Source organism: Pantherophis guttatus, chromosome 3 (genome assembly GCF_059756535.1).
Source record: "Pantherophis guttatus breed Tessera chromosome 3, ASM5975653v1, whole genome shotgun sequence".
Classification (NCBI taxonomy): domain Eukaryota; kingdom Metazoa; phylum Chordata; class Lepidosauria; order Squamata; family Colubridae; genus Pantherophis; species Pantherophis guttatus.
The window spans coordinates 131,213,443-131,227,789 of record NC_142065.1 but is presented as its reverse complement, the minus strand read 5'-3'; the positions used below and the strand labels follow the sequence as shown (position 1 = coordinate 131,227,789).

At 39.0% G+C, this 14,347-nt stretch overlaps 1 protein-coding gene across 3 annotated transcripts in view; it reads right to left on the bottom strand.

Moving 5' to 3' along the window:
- Positions 1-14,347, bottom strand: part of FBXL7 (F-box and leucine rich repeat protein 7) — a 161,299-nt gene that overhangs the window by 136,458 nt on the left and 10,494 nt on the right. The window contains exon 1 of one of the 3 annotated variants that reach the window (XM_060691123.2): positions 13,239-13,312. The exons of 1 other annotated variant lie outside the window; for it this stretch is intronic. In XM_060691123.2, the coding sequence (XP_060547106.1) occupies positions 13,239-13,263 (25 nt within the window). In that variant the 5' untranslated portion in view covers positions 13,264-13,312. Of the gene's footprint in view, positions 1-5,855; positions 7,955-13,238; positions 13,313-14,347 lie in introns of those variants that run through there. One more of the 3 variants, XM_034411902.3, reaches the window with a different exon arrangement.

Sequence of the window (14,347 nt, the reverse complement as noted above, 5' to 3'; positions counted from 1 at the left end):
CATCTCTAGGCAATTGTCTTTGCTTTGCCACCCAAGAATTTATTCTGTAGACCTTATCAATCTTACAGAATACTTCTTCAGAGCTGACCTTTAAAATCACAGCCAGAACTTCAGCAGACATCTTTCTCAAGTCCTCTCTGTTATTTTCCTGTATTCCTCTCATTCTGATCGCAAATTCCATGGATCTGAATTGCATCATTGTAACTTCTTTTTCAATCCTTTGCTTTATATTATCTACATTGTAAATCTTGTGATCAGCTTCCTTCATTTTAGACTCTACTTCTGAGCTATTTTCTTGAATCATTGTCAAATCATTTTCAATTCTTTGTATTTTATTATCCAGATTATGAATCTTATAATCAGCTTCCTTCATTTTAGACTCTATTTCTAAATTGATATCTTTATCCATCTTTAGAATTATTTCTGAAAAACTTTTCAAAGCTGTTACAATATAGCGCTTCAGGTTATCATACTTTTGTTGAACCAACTCTTTAATTTCCTGTCTAAATTTTTCAAGATTCTGGTTCATAATCTCATCATGTCTTGCCAACTCCTCCACAACAAATTCCTTTAAATCTTTAAAACCATTCTTCTGCATCTGCAAGGTCAAAAATTGCTCTTGTGATTTATAAATGGGGGAGCCCCCCCCCCCACAGCTTGGTTATCTGGCTTTGTCAATTTTAACGCCATCCTGCCACGCAAACACTCTTTTTAAAGAAAAAGTCTTCTCTACACACAATATCAATATCAAGTCTCTAAGAAGGAAGAAGCATGAAACAGAATTTTTTCTCTTCTCTTGTAGCCAGCGCTATTGCTTCAAATACTTTGTAACATATTAAGCCATTCAAACGGACTTTTGCTTTCAGCTTTCTTCTCAAGCCTCAGCCAGCCGCCATTTTAAACTTTTTTTTCCCTTTCACTCTTTCTTCATTCTTAAAATCAATCATAGGGTTGTTACAAATACTTGCGATTTAGAGTCCCAAATCCGGATTTCGTCCTGCTTATTCAAGCAATATGTTAGTTTTCGCTAATTAGGTTGGTCACATCGTCTAGCTCTGCAAAGCGCAGAGTTCTCCCAAAGCCCGGAGCAGCGGCGAGCTGGATAGGGAGCCTCATCCTGCTTCCTCCCCAAGAGTAAAAAAAAACTCTGGGGACTTTGCAGAGGGCTCTACCTGCTCTCCTCACATTTCCTTAAGGAAACGGAGTTTTTCGAGCCGCCTCTCAGCTGTAAAGGCGGCTCTTTATGGGCGGCGGGGGTGGCGGGCCCAAAAGACCGTCTAGTGACGACGGAAACCAAACCGGAAGCCTCTATTCTTTTTTTTAAAAAAAACTTACCTTGGCTCCAGGCTGAAGAGAAAGGAAGCAAGCAAGCAAAGAAAATCCTTCTGAAAAAAAAAATTCAGCTCAAAATGTTTAGCCAACTAGAGCATGACACATGCAGCAAATGGGACAGAAGCTGGGTCCCTCCAAAGGACTAGTTAGATCCTAAAGAGAGTCAGATGAACAGCAAAAAGCTAGTTTTTGGGCTGACATTTTTTTCTTCAGCTCCTCAATCCAAAAAACTGCAGAAAGATTTCCTTTGGTTGCTTCATCTCTTTACTCTTTCAGTCTGGAGTCAAAGTAAGTAACTTACACCCTCTTTCCAGGCATGCTGTAATTTGGCTGCAAATTACTATTGTTAAAGGGGGTAGGGATTGGAGGGCACAGGTGGGGAGTTTAGTTTTAGCACCTATTTGGGGGAGGAGAAAGATCAATAAATTTCTCCCTCCCACCTTTTTTGTTTTCTTTCTTAATTTTTTGAACAATTTTATTGCTTTATAATATATCATACAAAAAAAATATATAAAAGCAAATAATAGGAAAAATAAAAAGAGAAAAAGGAAAAGAGATGGGGGGAAGAAAGAAAAGGCATTGACTTCTGACTCCCTTTGCTGCAGTAGAATAGGGTAGTAACATCAAACTACAACTTTTTACTTTTACATAATAGTTTAAACTAGCAATTTCTATAACAAATCTATCTAATTGGTAAAACCCAAAATCAAAGTTTCATTTTTTTTCTACCTCAAGCACAAAGTCCAGAAGTGGTTTCCAGGCAGAAACAAAAGTATTTGTGTTTTTTTCCTTGATCAAAGCAGTCAAGTTAGCCATCTCTGCTAACTCCATCAACTTTTGCAGCCATTTGTCCATTGTTGGGGTCGAAATGTCCTTCCATTTTTGTGCACGCAGTAGTCTTGCTGCTGTCAACATGTATAGCTGCAAAGTTCAAATCCCCCCCCCAAGTCTTTTTCCATTAAGGCCAAAAGAAAAGTCTCTGATTTTCTTTACTGAAGAAATGTGGCTTTCTGGAGGATGGAACAGGTTAAGCAAGGGAAAGGTTCTGGGAAGCTCGTCCCAAAGCTGCCACCTTAGTATGTACGACCTGGGTTCCCAAAGCCTAGCAGGAGGCATGAGAGGTTTGCAGTCTCCCAATGGTCAGCTGATCAGGGGAGAAAGCAGCCGCCATTTTCTGCAAGGAATTGTGGGAGCACTGAAAATGTTGGCTGCTTCCAGTAAGCATGGGGACAGGCGCAAGCGCTGCGGGTCCCATCAGGGTGGGAAGGGGTAAAAATAGAGCAGGGGGTGCTGCAGCATCCCTATCGTCAGTTATAAAGGTAAATGATTGTGGGGTTGATGCAGCCGTCGTAACTTTGAAAAAGGGTCATATGTAGTTTTGATGTGCCTTTGTAACTTTAAACATTCATTAAGTGGCCTGTTGTATCTCTAGGACTACCTATAACTGAGCTATTAAACAGATAAGATGTAGTGTTGACAGTCAGGGAACTTCACTAAGGTAGTTTGGATGATAGAAACGTCATAGAAATCTAGGATTTTTAGCTCTGGTTTGCATGCACAAGTAACAAAAATTTCTTTTTAGAACTGCTTCTTTCCTCAAAATATGTTCTTGAATGTTGACAAAAAAGTCTGTTCGGTTAGGTCACAAGTCTGATTCTGCTCCAGGACACTGCTTTCCTTAATGGATAAGAAAGATCATAGGGACCTGAAGGAAAGTTTCCCATACAAGTGACATTAGAGTTACCAGTTTTTCTCAATACAAAGAGCTAGTATTCTTTTCATATTTTAAAAATCACTACATGTCTCCTACCCTCCTCCCTGTTCACTCTTTATCTACTTCCCATCCATTTGCCAGGGTTTCCTCTCCTCCCTTAATCTGTCAACATTCCAATCATTAAGATACCATGAAGCTGTTATTTGGGGGACAGGAAATTACTTCACCTTCTAACACTGCATACTTTTCCAAACCAGCTGATAGCTCTTGCCTGGGCGGGGAGGATGGCTATATCCATATAAAACATGGGGAAAACTGATCTCGCATTTCAAAGGAAAGATACTTCCATGAAATGGAATATTTTATAGTTGTTGTGATTAGTGGCTATCATTAGATCTATTCTCTATGAATAGGTCACGTCCCATCCTTTTAAAAGTACCTAAACTAGTGATTACCATTAAATCTTGTAGCCTGGAAATTAATTATTCCTTGGATAAAATGACTTTCCTTTGTCCTGAACTGCTAATTCAACATCCAATGGACATGAGACAGTGAGGGGAGGGACAGAAATATGAGCAAGATGATGCTTCCCCATCTCTCCCCAATACAGCATTTAGTCTGGCTGAGTGGATCACAACTATCCTGCAAGTTTGTACTCAGAAAATACAAATTTAGTCTTGGGAGCTAACAGCAGGAAGCAGATGCTTTTTTCATTCTGATATTCTGTGCCATCTAAGTTGACTGTCTTATAAAAAGTAAGACTCTGTAATCCATTCCAATCTTTACCTTCTGGTGAATTCCTCCATGTTGTCGTAGGCTGAATTGGAGAAGCGGAAGGAACTGAAGAATTCAGAGCCAATACTTCTTGGCAAATGAGTAATAATTACTGGGATTTTTCATTTTACCTTTCTCAATATTCATTAGTGTTAGAATAGCCAGGTATTTTAAATGCAGTCTCTCCAAGGTCAAGTGCACAATTTATATTGTTAAAAGCACCTTAGCATGTTGCACAGGAATATTTCACCCATAACCAACGCATTTTATTTATTACATTGAAAAGCTAGCCTATGTATTTTTCAATGAGACAGAACCAGCAGGCTTCATCTTATGCCTCATTTGTGACAGTATTTATTTTATTGTAACTCAGATTCAAACACAAAAGAGCTCCCATCCCGTTTACTGTGGCTGAATGCCCAGAGTTAACTTCTCCCCTTTTTTTTTTGCATGCTACTGTTTTAAATACTGTATAAGCTGCAAACAGTCTCAGCTCAGAGAAATGGAGATCCAAAACAGTTATGAGCCTTCTTAGGCCCAGGTGGGGTTTAGCAGCTTCAAGGCTGGAATTGTTTGTGCAAGATTATCTTCTGAGAATAGACATCCTGCAAGAAACCAAAGGCCTACAATCTACTTTAGACCTTATTCAAGTACTGTTTGCTCAGCCATTTTCATCACCAGTTCTCTTTGCCAGAACCATTTGCAATTTTAGGGTAGCTTTCAAATTAATTAGTTTTACTGAATGTCTGGTAAATTGCAGCAGTAATTCACCAAAAGATGTCAATGCTGCTGCTTAAGAACCTTGGCTGTACTCCAATATATTTTGCCAGCCAAGGAAAAAGTTTGTCTATTCTTTAGAAATGAATAGGGACACGCTGGGATGACGTAGCACCTCACTATGGTTTTCAAGAATTCTGCACCTTTCAAGAAATCTGTGGTTGGGGAATTTTAAAAAGCACATATGCTTAAAAACTAAAAACGATGAGTGACTACTGTACAGGCCAATGCTTTGTTTTAAAATGTGCCAAGATTATTAAGGGGGGGGAAGACATAATTTAAGAACTGCAGGAGCATTTTGGTTGAATAATGTTTTAAAAACCCTTATTATCAATATAATTAAATATAATTTAAAAATTAAATTAATAAAGCTCAGTTTAAAAAGGAAGATTTCTATATGTAGTCCTCAACTAATGACCATTTTTTTGGTAATAAGTTTTTATTTTATTTTGTAACATATAAAAATTCCAATTTCAAGTAAAATCTGTCCCATGACATGCTTAGTAGAATATCCAGCTCTGGCACACACTTGTCCTAAACATCTAAATCTTATGGCAGAAGAATTTTAAGATATAAAATGTAGATCACCTTGGCAGATTAGATCAATCTTTGTTATCCATTTTCACGTGAGATTCAACAATAACAACTTGCATCAATTTAAAATGGTAGACACTTCCTCCCAAGATTAAAATAAATGCTCAAATGGCTACAGATGTTGACCTAGTTCTATTCCTACTAAAAGTTACATTGTTTGTTTTTTTTAAGACATCACATTTTGGTTAGCATAGAAACCCACGCCTACCTGCACTCTGTTATAACCATCCCACACAGTCTAAAAACAGCTAGTGTTTTGTTTCAAGAGCCCAACTTGGTATTGAAAGATGGCAAAATGAAAATAAAGAATGAAATAATAAATTGCCCATTCCTTCCTTGGTTTGGATGCAAGAAGTCTTATTTCTTAAAAACAACATTTTTGTGGTTGCATGATGACAGTAAAAAAGAAAAAAAACTCATTTGGCTTTTCCACTAGATTAAGAAACACAAGGAGCAATATATAAAACATTACTTTCCCAAAGGCAAAGAGGGAAATACAACTTGCTTGTATGAGTCTCTTAAACTGAAAGCCATAACACAACAACTTTTAAATGTAAGACAAACCACAAACAATGCTTAATTTGTCATATAAATAGAACATGGAACATAATGCTGCAGTATATCTTTTCTTCAAAATGTAACATTCCAGAGTTCCAGCCATTACCTTTAAGCTGACTAATCTTCTCTCCATTTTCTTGTTTTTCAGCTGAACATCTTCACAATAGTCAATGTGTAAGTGGGAAAAGGATTAACATGCCAGTATCTTCATGGCTATCCTAGAATTTTATTACCTCTTACCTTCTGAAGCCTCTCCTTTATTTGAGCTTTACTATGATGTTTTCATCATCATCTGTACCCATGGAAACCAAGTCTCATTATGACTTCAACAATTTCCATCCTACACATCTGATGAAGTAAGCTGCACCTCACAAAATCTAATGCATTTTAATAAAATTTATTAGCTGGACAAGGGATATGAGATTCTTGGGTTTTTTGTCACTAACATGGGTCTCATCTTACAAGGTCAACTCTAAGTAAATTTTTTTCTCCCCAGTATTTCAACAAGGGGGGATAACAGGTAGTCCCAATTAGTGTTAAAAAAATACCATGAATTAGTTGTATTTACACCACTGAATTCAAAGTGATATTTCTAGGTAAAATAGGAAAATTGGTGCCAGCTTGAAACAGTCAATGTTTTAACCTAGGTTTTATGTTTATTAGTGAAGTAATAACAGCAAAAGATTGCTTACAACTTACATTTATTTTTAATAAAGTTATTGAGTAGTTATAGAAAGCAAAATAAAAACAAAAATATCTAAACAACATTACTATGTATTTTCTAGAGAGATAGATCCCATAAATAGTTTAAATAAAGTCAACAAAAGACAAGCTAGAGCCGTAATGGCGAACCAGAGGTGGCACGCAGCTCCCTCTCTGTGGGCACACGAGCTGTTGCCCCAGTTCAGTTCTGCCGCACATGCACACACGCCTCCCGCCGGCCAGCTGGTCTTCGGGTCTCTGCTGCACATGTGTGGGGGGCGAGGCGCGTGCAGGGGGGCCATGCATGCATGCACGGGGCAGGGTGCATGCACGGGGGCCACACACACATTGCGTTTTGGAGGTTCAGACATGCGCATGTGCATTTGCATGCTTGCGCTTTGGGCATTTGGTCCAGAAAAAGTTAGCCATCACTGAGCTAGAACATGCCTACTATCTTCCATATTCTGTTGTAGTTCTTCAAAATGAGATTCTTCTTTTTTGACTTTGTTCAAATGGAACCTTCCTTTTTTTCAATTTGTAAACACAATGATTAGTGTCTAAAACCCTAACAGTAACTATGCAGTGCTAGCTTCAACTACACACAAGCTCACATAATATTAACTACATTTTTGCTCACATTAAATGCAATCTTTTATCAATTTATAACTTGCACTAAATCAAATATTGCTTGGTTTGAACTCACACTCATTGTAATCTACCTGTATATCTGCAAATCTTAAGTTTCTTTGTGCATGTCTAAGTGTCAATAGTGTCTTTCTGGTTACAAATCTAAGGAAATAATGACATAGAGACTATCATATACTGTATGTAAAATCATCTATCTCCGTTTCTATAGTCATTAATTGTAGATGGACTAAGGTGTGTTTTTTTTATGTAGTGGGCTCCCTTGCATATTCCCAACTACAATTTAGAGATAATGAAAAAGTTAACTCTCATGAAGACTCAAGCTAAAATGTAAAATGAGGTATAAGGAATATGTGCTTGAGATTTCAGCTGCCAACAACCAGGAAAAGCTACTCTGCAGGAAAGATTGAAAGAAAGGACTCAATAAAATGCAAATAGGTATGCGTAAGTTTTACTAAGTCCAGCTTTCATTATTATGGATTTCTATGGAACAATGGGAAGGGCATGAGAGAATCTGGTTAGGAAACTGCAGCTCTGGGATTTAAAGTATGCTGGAGCTAAAAAAATTCTTCTACTCTTTATCAACTTAGTAGATAGTTTCCATGTTTTTTCCTGTATAGAATAGAAAAATACATACCACATACCCACACAAATCTAATGTATGGGTGCTTCCTTTATGAAAATAAAGATAGGATAAAAATCTAATGATAGATAAATAAATAAACACAATTTTTAATCTCCTTTCCATTAAAAGGAATCCCAAAACCAACCAACCAAGAAAACCATACAAATTACAAAAATGTAAACCATTAGAACAAAAATACATTATCTACACCTAATTCAACTATATATCATTAAAAACTGGGCAGGGTGGAAACTCATGAATTAGCACATTAGTATTGAAAATGCCCTTTCTGAAAATGGCAGCATTTTCAAAAAGATATCCCACTTGATCATAATTGTCAGACAGCTTCTCAAGAGAAAAGGTCATCCAGCAATGATCGGTTCCAAAGATATGCATCCCATATGTATCCCAAGATACGTAATAATATACATACCATGACCAGAATGCAGGTTCAAAATGTGTTCAGCATAATGTGTCCAGTGATGAGCTAGTAAATGTTTAAGAACTGGCTTTGCCAGCTCCATTGCTAGTGCCCACAACCCCATTGTTGGGGTTGCCAAGGAGCAGCTGAATGGCATGGAAGGCAGAATGGCTCAACACTGCTTTCAACCAACTCACAAAATTCTAGAAAATGTACCCTGTTTTCCCCAAAATAAGACAGCCCCTGATAATAAGCCCAATCGGGCTTTTGAGCGCATGGCAATAAAGCCAAGTGCTTATTTCAGGGTTCGGGTCTTATTTTCAGGGAAACATGGTAACTGACTCTTGTGCAAGTGTGAATCTGTTCATCATCACGTGCCTCCTTTAGCACCCTGGCCATAGAATTCTGGATTAGCTGCAGTTTCCAGGCCACCTTCAAAAACAGCTCTACAGAAAACACATTTAATAGTTGTCTATGGAGATTCTCAGTCATCCAGATCATAGTAATCCCAACCGTGCTTTTTTCAAGAGGCAACTGGATTTTCTAGTTTACTTTGAAGACATTTCGTTTCTCATCCAAGAAGCTTCTTCAGCTCTGACTGGATGGTGGGAAATTTATACCATTTCCCACCATCCAGTCAGAGCTGAAGAAGCTTCTTGGATGAGAAGTGAAACGTCTTCAAAGAAAAACCAAAAAGTCCAGTTGCCTCTTGAAAAAAGCATCTTTGGGACACTTTTACTAGTTCCAGTTTTGACCTACTGGCTTATGAATCATAATGGCCAGGTTGTTACTACCCAGAAACAGTTGGAGGTAAGAAACAATGCTCCTACCCTATGGAGCTTACTTGATTCACCACTGAAAATTATGGAACCAGGAGCATTGCATGACTACGCAACTGCTCCACTGGAAGGAGTTCAATTTTTATCTGGAGTATGCATTTTTTCTTAATTCCTCGACATCAAAACTGCCCATATATTCTACTTTATCAAGAGTCAGCTTCAGCTTCCTGATCCTCATTTAGCCCACTACTGCATATAAACCTCTAACTGGCCTCTCCTGATTCAAATGGTACAAAGAATTTGATGCTTCATTCCAGAACACCTGATGATCACTCCAACTGCTTCATATGTGTTTTATTTAAGCATGGGGCTAGAGCAGGGTCAGTTCATGGTGGCAAATACAGCCTTCTAGAGCCAATCTGTAGGTAATCTGAAATATGAGCCTAATGACACAGCAAAGTCAGCAATCTCTAAAATGTTTGCCATTTAAGAATGGAAGGGAAGCCAGAGCTCCAACTTCATAGCTGCTTCACTGGCATCGTGCCCAGACAGCATGTTGGAAAGATATGGATGTGACAAAAGCTGTCTTCCCTGAACTATGGTAGTTAGAGAAAAATGGTCGCCCTGGGCCTCATGCAAAGATAAGCAGAGCCAGTATTGCATGATATATGAAAGCACTAACAAGGAAAGATTGGATAATCAGGAGACATAAAGTGCAGCTACTACTCAGTCAGATACAACCTTCTTCTTATCCCATTTTGGAGAGGTACAACTAGGCAGGCTCACTTATCTGTGTCTGGGCATATCTGAGAGCATTTAATGGATGGTCTCACAAAATGGAGGGACTTGTTATTCATAAAATAATTGTCATGGTAGGGATGGTCACTTATAAACCTTCCTTTACCGGGAAAGTAAGCTGGTGAAATAACCCCCCTGGCCTCTCTTGCTCTTCCAGGAAGCTGTCTTCCTCACCATCTTTGTCTTTTTTTAATAGATAGGCACCCTTCCAAACAAAGCACTGAGTCACAGCCATTGAATTTTTTTTTTTTTATCCATGCTATGTGACGCCAGTTTAAAAAATTAACAATGATGGTGCTAGAGATCTGTGCTCTACTTTACATAAAATCAACCTATGTTTGAAACAGAACTGTAGCTCAGTCTAAAAAAACCTTCATTTTACTGTATGATTATGTGGCAATATAGTTATATAGCTATAACAATATAGTTATAGTTATACAATAGGTCCTATCCAACAACATGAAATTTAATGTGGAGAAAAGCAAGGTTTTAGATCTTGGCAGGAAAACCAAAGGTACAAGGACAGGCAAAACCTGGCTCAAAAACAGCAATTTTGAGAGGGACCTTGGAGTCCTAGTGAATGATCACTTAAACATGAGCCAGCAGTGTGTGGCAGCAGCCAATACAATCCTTGGTTCTATAAACAGAGGCATAGAATCAAAATCACATGAAGTATTAGTACGGCTTTATAAATCCTTAGTAAGACCACACCTGGAATACTGCATTCATTTCGGTCACAACATTAAAAAAAAGATGTTGAGACTTTGGAAAAGTGCAAAGAAAAGTAACTAAGATGATTAAGGGCCTGGAGACAAAAACATATGAAAAACTATTGCAGGAATTGGGTATGGCCAGGCTAGAGAAATGAAAAACTAGGGGTGACATGATAGCAGTATTTCAGTATTTGAGGGGCTGCCACAAAGAAAAGGGGGTCAACTTATTTTCCAAAGCACCAAAAGGCAAGACAAGAAACAATGGATGGAAACTAATCAAGGAAAGAAGCAACCTGGAATTAAGAAGAAACTTCCTAGCAGTGAGGACAATTAACAGCTTGCCTTCAGAAGTTATAGGTGCTTCATCACTGGAGATTTTTAAGAAAAGACTGGACAGCCACCTATCTGAAATGGTATAGGGCAGTGATGGCTAACCTTTTTGCCATCACGTGCCAGGAAGGGGGGGGCAGAGGAGGTTCGCGCACAAGCATGTCCACACCATAATTCTATGCGCCCCGCCCCGCGCATGCGCACGCAACCCCCCACCCCTCTGCTCTTGGCACATGATGGCCAGTTTTTCTTTCTCACCTGGCTCCAGATCCTCTCTATGCATCTGGGGAAGGCGAAAACAGCCTTCCCCATCCCCTCAGAGGCCCTCCGGAGGCCCGAAACAGCCCATTTCCCAACTTCCAGTTGGACAGGAAGTGATTTTTTTGCTGTCCCCAGCCTCCAGAGACTCCCGGAGTTAAGCTGGCGTGCCAGGTGACATGGCTCCATGTGCCACCTGTGGCACGTGTGCCATAGGTTCGCCATCACGAGTATAGGGTCTCCTGCTTGAGCAGGGGGTTGGACTAGAAGTCCTCTAAGGTTCCTTCCAGCTGTATTCTGATTGACTGAAGAAAGATTGTAAAATAGGGCAAAACTCACTTAACAATAGCAGATATTGAGGAAAAAAGGTAAATGATTTTTCCATAAATACTTATGCTCTACTTGGAAGAGGACATGCTTCCGTTCCAAGGTTGATTTTCCTGCTTGAGACAGGAGCTTGGCCAGAACATACTGCTGTGTGAATCATCTAGGAAGGTTATCTTCCAGGCAAGAATGGAAATAAGAGAAAACTCATATGAGCCACAAATAAAAGAGAAAAAACTGAGACACCAAAAGGGCTACCAAAAAAAAAAAAAAAACCCAAGCCAAGAGCAGCCAAAAAATATCAGAGATAACTGAAGGCGACTTGCATCCATAAAGGAGGCCTTGACTTAATTCACATTCTAATGATATTGAGGCAAAAAGTTTTCTTAACTCTAGAGCACAGGTGTCAGACTCGATCGTGACATATTGCAACATTTTTTGCCCTTGCGGAGCTGGGGTGGGCATGGCCTGCATGTGACGCATCCGGTCCTTGGGCTGCCAATTTGACACCGCTGCTATACAGAAATGATGATGTCCCAGGAAGCCACAGCAAATTCCTTCCATTTCAAACCTGAGAATAGCAACCTTGCCCCATTGGTAGTGGAAAATATTGTAATAATACAATTCAGGGACATCAGTTGAGCAGATAACCAAATGTGGGCTTAGTAAGGGGGAGTAAGAACTTTTCTTACTAGTTGCCATTCAGGATTTTAGTATCCAGAAGTCATCTAGACAGAATGTTAAAGAACAGCTCCTATATATTCTCAACTATTATAATGGAAATGGGGATAACAATGCTCGGGAAGATTCTCTTGACTGACACAAGAGTGGAAGCAGTGAGGAAAATTAGAACAACCTATCTGTCCCCCCCACCCTCCAAGCTGGGGTTTCTCAGCCACAGTTACTTCCACAGCTGGAAAACACAGCAGACACAGCTGTTCCTCTAAGGAAGTGAGGTGTAATTCCAGGAAATGTTTGTTTTTCTGGTGTCTGGTATAATGGGGGGTTAAAGTTACCTTCCCAAAGGAGGTTTTATAGAAGAGCACAAATAATATTTCAGTATGTGATGAACCCTCAAGGGAGAAGATAAAAATAAGCAACCAAACGTAATTCTACTGTTATTTTTTTTCCTGTATTTTTACTTTTACCAGTGAAGAGACTTCAGATAAAATTATTATTACCTTCTAAAGTATAAAGCAAAGATTATGGCTTCAAAAATTTTAAAAGAGATTCAGTAGATACCTGGGCAGGGTGGATTTGATTTAAATCGAGTTGATTTAAATCACAATTTAAATCATGATTTAAATCACTAGTAAAACAGCTTGATTTAAATCAACTCGATTTAAATCATAATTTTTAAAGAGCAACTGTCATCTCTGCTACTCCTTTGACCCACTGATAGTCCCAGTGTTGCAGAATATACAGCCTCATGCTATATAACTAAGCTCCATTTCATGCTGAATAAACTAAATTATTTATGTATCTTAAATAGAAATCTTACGATAGATTTTTACCCCAAAAGTTTTTTATTAAAATAAATTCGATAAAAATAAAAAAAAAATCCGATTTAAATTAAAAAAAATCCGATTTAAATAAAAAAAATCTGATTTTTTTGATTTTTTTAAAAAAATCATTGATTTTTATCCACCCTGTACCTGGGCAATAGGAAATAAATTCTCAGCAGAGAGAGCTATTGGTCAATATAACTGCTAGCAGGGAATGGCAAATAACACATCATCTATAGATTACATTTTTCCATCTTCAATACTGAAACAGACCTTCCCCATCTGATCACTCTCAGTTTTCATCTAGACTTCTGGTAATGCCAAGAGAGTTGAATGCTACAAAACATGGTCTGATTACCACTGATCAGTTTCCCAATTGGGAAACTCACATTTCTTCAAATCACCATATTCCATTGCTTAGGAAAGGCCCAGAATCACTTGTGGTGCCCCAAATCTCTGTATCAGTCTCCACCTTACAATCTAGCTGTATCAGGAGAGAATTTTGAGAGAAGCATTAATGACATCACATTATTTGCGGGCTTTCCTTGAGCTGCTTCAAGTTAAAAGGAAGCATTCTCAACTTAGAGGAAGTTGTAAAAAAGAAAAAAGGTGAAGTGATGGCCCAGGATGAAGCCATCTTGTAATTTATTGCACTGGTTTTTAGACCACAGCAGGGGTGGGTTCTACTTACCTTTACTATCGGTTCGCAATGGGATCGTGAGCGTACACTTGCTTTGCTCGTGTGTGCCTTGCTTCTGCGCATGGGCAGATTGTTGATGACCACATCCAGGGCGGTGGGCGGGGCCTCCCAGTGGTTTTACTACCAGTTTGCCAGGGGGCAACCCACCCCTGAACCACAGCCATCTATGGGTGTGGTAATAGTGAGGGATAAAGCCATTGTAATAAGATTTTCAATTACCTCAGGTAAAGGTAAAGGTTTCCCTCGCACATATGTGCTAATCGTTCCCGACTCTAGGGGGTGGTGCTCATCTCTGTTTCAAAGCCGAAGAGCCAGCGCTGTCGGAAGACGTCTCCGTGGTCATGTGGCCAGCATGACTAAATGCCAAAGGCACACGGAACGCTATTACCTTCCCACCAAAAGTGGTCCCTATTTTTCTACTTGCATTTTTTACATGCTTTCAAACTGCTAGGTTGGCAGAAGCTGGGACAAGTAATGGGAGCTCATCCGGTTACGTGGCACTAGGGATTCGAACCGCTGAACTGACATTTCGATCGACAAGCTTAACATCTTAGCCACTGAGCCACTGTGTCCCTCTACAATTACCTTACAATTACAATTACAATTACAATTACCTTATTGAGAAATAAGAAGTTTATTAACTGTATGAGCTGTACTGTACTGAACAATACTGTGTACTTCATTCTGCCAAAGACCCTGTGGAAATATTTGGGGAAAGATAATGTAAAGGGTTTTGTGCAATCTTGAGGAACAACAATTTGACTCCTCTCAACATTTGTTTCTGGCCATGTGCAGTAT